At 38.5% G+C, this 5,000-nt stretch overlaps 1 protein-coding gene across 3 annotated transcripts in view; it reads left to right on the forward strand.

Moving 5' to 3' along the window:
• Positions 1–4,096, forward strand: part of LOC122265942 (uncharacterized) — a 26,052-nt gene extending 21,956 nt beyond the window's left edge. For all 3 annotated transcript variants that reach the window (XM_043035454.2, XM_043035452.2, XM_086548439.1), the window contains exon 8: positions 1,670–4,096. In XM_043035454.2, coding sequence (XP_042891388.2) covers positions 1,670–2,000 — 331 coding nt within the window. In that variant the 3' untranslated portion in view covers positions 2,001–4,096. The remainder of the gene's footprint in view (positions 1–1,669) is intronic.
• The last annotated feature ends 904 nt before the right edge of the window (positions 4,097–5,000 follow it).

Consider the following 5,000-nt stretch of genomic DNA (forward strand, 5'->3'; position numbering starts at 1 on the left):
GAAGGAGACCTCAGTATAATCTACCTCCGTATAAATGAATCATAGGAGATTTCACTCTAGCAATTGATCAAAGCAATAAGTCTTGATTTCCCCCCTCTTATGCATATATAATCAACCATCGTGCATCATCTTGTTTATTGATTTATTACCATTTACATGTATCAATATAATATTTTTTGCAATGAACGAAAACCGCGTTATTATTATTTTTTTTTACTATTAAAAAACAGTCATACAGGTAGTTATTGATACGGGGAGTTCTCCTGTTTTGCAATTGTTATTAAATCTGTTCTGATAATGAAACCTGCAAGTGCGTGAATTCACTTGTTCATGCAACAGCAATGCACTTTTTGGATTCAGTAATAACAAAAAATAATATTCATTTTTCTAATGCTATTGGATTTGTCAATGTTATTTTCGATTCTGATATTTTTAATGTACTTTATACATTTAATTGATGCTCCTGGTAATATTACTCATGTAATTTTTGTTCATTCATCGTTGATATTTGAGGAGGGAACATTAATTGCCTATTTAGAGATAGAGAGAGATAAGCAGATAGATGGATGGATGGAAGGATGGATGGATTGATGGATAGGTGGACAGATGGATGGATGGATGGTTGGGTAGGTGGATGGATGGATGGATGGATTGATGGATGGATGAATGGATAGATGGAAGGATGGATGGATTGATGGATAGGTGGATGGATGGATGGATGGTTGGGTAGGTGGATGGATGGATGGATTGATGGATAAGTGGACAGATGAATGGATGGATGGTTGGGTAGGTGGATGGATGGATGAATGGATGGGTGGATGGATGGATGATTGGATAGATGGATGGATTGGTGGATGGGTGGATAGATGGATGGGTGGATGAATTGATGGGTGGATGGATGCATGGATGGATGAATGAATGGATAGCTATTTGGTTAGATAGACAAGTAGATAGACAGATAAATAGATAAGTCAATAGACAGACTGATAGACAGATATTAGAGATCTGAACAGTTAGAGATAGATAGATAGATACGTATACGATATGATTATTTACCCTTCTCTATACTACAATTTATGCAGATTGGTTCGAGTTTACATAATGTACAATAATGTAATTTCATTGAAAGAGTACAATTTGCATTAGTTCAACTTTCATAAACTTCCCAGAAGACAAATAAGAATCGGAAACCTTAGGATACAAACTGCAAACTGTAACTTGTGATGTGTATTTTTATATATTTAGTGAACGTTGGTGTGGAAAGTTCACGCCTATAATAAGGGTTCTTTTTTTGTATGGAATATTCTAATTATGTCAACTGTTTTTAACAGATTTAAATGGTTTATTTAGATATTTTTTAATATTTTTTATTTATTTACCTATTATCTGTTAGCTAAATATTTCGAGAAATCATTGTCCGTGATGGTGATTTTCCGTCTTAGAGTCTCTTTAAAGTTTTTGTAACTGCATTCTAGCCTTATAACGTTAATACATTTTCAAAGCATATACATATATGTATATATTTATATCTATATATGTATATATGTATATACATACATACATATATATACATACATACACACATGTATATCAGGTGTAATGGCCAATTTCCCCAATATAATTCTGGATGAAGTCATTCACTGTCCATTCACATTCACCTTTGCCACAGGTGTAACGAGTGTAACAAATCCTTCAGCCAAGCGGCCAACCTGACGGCGCACGTCAGGACACACAGCGGCGAGAAGCCCTTCCGGTGTCCCATCTGCGATCGCCGCTTCTCCCAGTCGTCTTCGGTCACCACGCACATGCGCACGCACTCCGGCGAGCGTCCGTACCGCTGCAGGATGTGCAAAAAAGCTTTCAGCGACTCGTCCACCCTCACCAAGCACCTGAGGATCCACTCCGGGGAAAAGCCCTACCAGTGTAAATTGTGTTTATTGCGATTTAGTCAGTCCGGGAACTTGAATCGCCACATGCGTGTCCACTCACAAACTTCCTGAGTATACGGCGACGGTTCTGTACATCATTTATTTTTTTTTTCTGATCATTATTGTGATTATGATTATGGTTATTTTTCCTTCTCCTTTTCTTCTTCTTCCTCCTCCTCCTCCCCTCCCCCCTTTCACCCTCTCCTTGATCTCTCTTCTCTGCTGCCTGCTCGTGTGTCTCGCGTCGTGTGTGCATGTTAGCTACTCCATGACGGGTCCCAAGTACAGCGCCCGTGGCTTTCCTCTCTCCCTCTCGGCCACGTCCGCCCATGAAGATATAGAGGCGGATGAACAAGACGAAGAATAAACAAGAGGCGAAGAAGAAGACGAAGAGACAGGAGGCGAAGAAAAAGGAGAAGAAGAAGCAGACGGAGAACAAGAATAAGAAAAAAAAAAAACAGTATAACGCTCGAATCTGATTTGGTGGGACCTTGTGTGAGCCGCTCTCGCAGTTCTTGCTTACAAAACCTTTCTGGCATTGTTATCATCATTATCATTACCACTATCATTATCATTATTATTTCCATTTTATTATCATTACAATCATCATTATTTTTATTAAAGTCATTATCATTATTATCAGCACATCATCCTCATCCTCATTATCCCCCTTTTACTGTCTTGTGTGCTATTTGGCCTGGTTCATCCGCATCTACGTTTCGCTTCGTAGTTCGTTGTCTGTCCCGCTTCCGGTCCATCTCGCTCTCCCGTCGACGCACGAACAACCTGCCCAAACCGACACTCATTTCATTACAGCGAAACATTTACTAATGCCTTTTTTCCTCTTTGAAAATCCCTTGTGTAAATCTTCGATCATTCGTTTCAATGAGCAGAATTGGTAAATGGTAATTGATGTATGCAAGTCAATCTACGTATGAAGTACATATAATTAACTCTAATTAACATTTGACAATCATAAGTTACTTGTATCATTAAGTCTTGCAGTATATTGATTATAAAGTGTTTCTTTTATGACATTTTCACCCCCTTCATTGCTGCTAAAACCAGTGCCCTTTCATTTCAAAAGAATTTAGATCTATCAAGTTTCATTAATCCTTGCATTTGCCGAACGAACGACTAAACTAATGATACCAGAACATCCACCGTGATCCTCGCTTCTTTACTTATCTATCTATCTATCTATCTATCTATTCTCTACTATCATCTATCCAGCCACCGCTTCCATCCCCACTGCAGTCCCCTCTCCGCTTTCGGGCGCCGTCCTCTAAGAACCTAGCCCAGTCAGCGACGGGCTGGTCTACTGTAGATTAGACTAGTGTAGGTTAGATATCCCCTCCCCCCCCTTTTTTTGCCAAAAAGACCCCGGGATAGACTGTGGTTTCGCCCTCTTCAGCCCTCGAAGATCTGGCCACAAGAAAGCACTCTTCCCTGCCTCTCCGTGACGTCCTACTGATGGCACAACAAGCATCATCACGCTATTTAGTGGTTGGCATGCGTTCCGTGTAGACCAGTCCCTTTGTTTTAAGTCTGGTTGCTCTCCCTGCTCATTTATTATCATTATTATTATCATTCCCAACTGTAAACGAATACATCGGTTTTTGTGCAGACAATGAACAGTGGTGAACACTGCAGGAGAGTGCTGGAAGAATTCGCAGAACGTTTGAGAGAGCCCCCGGCACAATCCCTCCCTTGTGACTCAGAAGTGCGGATCAATAACACACCTGACGCCTGGACGAATAGCAAGCTTGTCCGACTGTGATTGGCTGTTACCGAGGAGTCCTCCAGCCAATCAGAGGAGCGGAGAGAGAGAGAGAGAGAGAGACAGATACAAAAATCTTTGACTAAATCTTCATTACCAGTGACTATGGCCCATTATCACACACACGTACACCGGAAGTGTTACAAAGAAATGCCAAAGAAACTTGTAAATTTGCGATAATGGAGAATTCGTTACGAGGCCTCGAGGAGCTTGGGAGTCGGATAAATAAAGATAAGGCGCTGGACTTGTACGTCATTTTACGCATAAACGTTGTAATACTCAGGATTGTGAATATTAAATAAAACAACGATCTTTTTCATGATAAATAGTGCATGTTATATACCAAAGAAATGTAAACTCTATGAATAAAGTTATGAATGTGTACTCAGCAGGTCTGTCCTTTCCTCTTGACTCCTCCTTGAAGGGAAGCAATGATCGTGTCTCGGGGAATCTGGCGGTGAGTAATGTACCTTAGATAACCTCTGTTGCTTCGTAATGCATACTCTGCATATACTCTTTGTGTGTGCGATTGCTGTGTGTGTGTGTGTGTGTGTGTGTGTGTGTGATGAGATTACTTACTAAAGGAATTTTTACAAATATCGTCTTATTCTACAGATGATGATATATTTGCATCCATAATGCTTACATATTAAAAATGCGTCGAAACTTACAGATTTATATGTACATTTATGTATTTGTTATATATATATATATATATATATATATATATATATATATACATATATATATATATACATATATATATATATATATATATATATATATATATATATATATATATATATATATATATATCTATATGTATATAGATACACATACACACAAACACACAAACAAACACACACACATGTGTGTGTGTATGTGTGTGTGTGTGTTTGTGTGTATATATATATATATATATATATATATATATATATATATATATATATGTATGTATATATATATGTGTGTGTGTGTGTGTGTGTGTGTGTGTGTGTGTGTGTGTGTGTGTGTGTGTGTGTGTGTGTGTGTGTGTGTGTGTGTGTGTGTGTGTGTGTGTGTGTGTGTGTGTGTGTGTGTGTGTGTGTGTGTGTGTACGGATTTATTTCTCAACGAAGATGACTCGTACATCCTTCTTCGAAAAAAAATAGTTATCAAGAATTCGACCCTAATTTAGAGACACTGTTCTAGTCACGCCATTCAGGAAACCTTAAAAAAAAATACATAGTGCTTATCAATGTCTAGATACACATTATTAGGGGAAGCCCATTTTATTCCTCTACACAGACAGA

The sequence above is a fragment of the Penaeus japonicus genome, unplaced genomic scaffold (genome assembly GCF_977035675.1).
Source record: "Penaeus japonicus unplaced genomic scaffold, GWHDUDI00000001_assembly GWHDUDI00000020, whole genome shotgun sequence".
In the NCBI taxonomy this organism is placed as follows: Eukaryota; Metazoa; Arthropoda; class Malacostraca; order Decapoda; family Penaeidae; genus Penaeus; species Penaeus japonicus.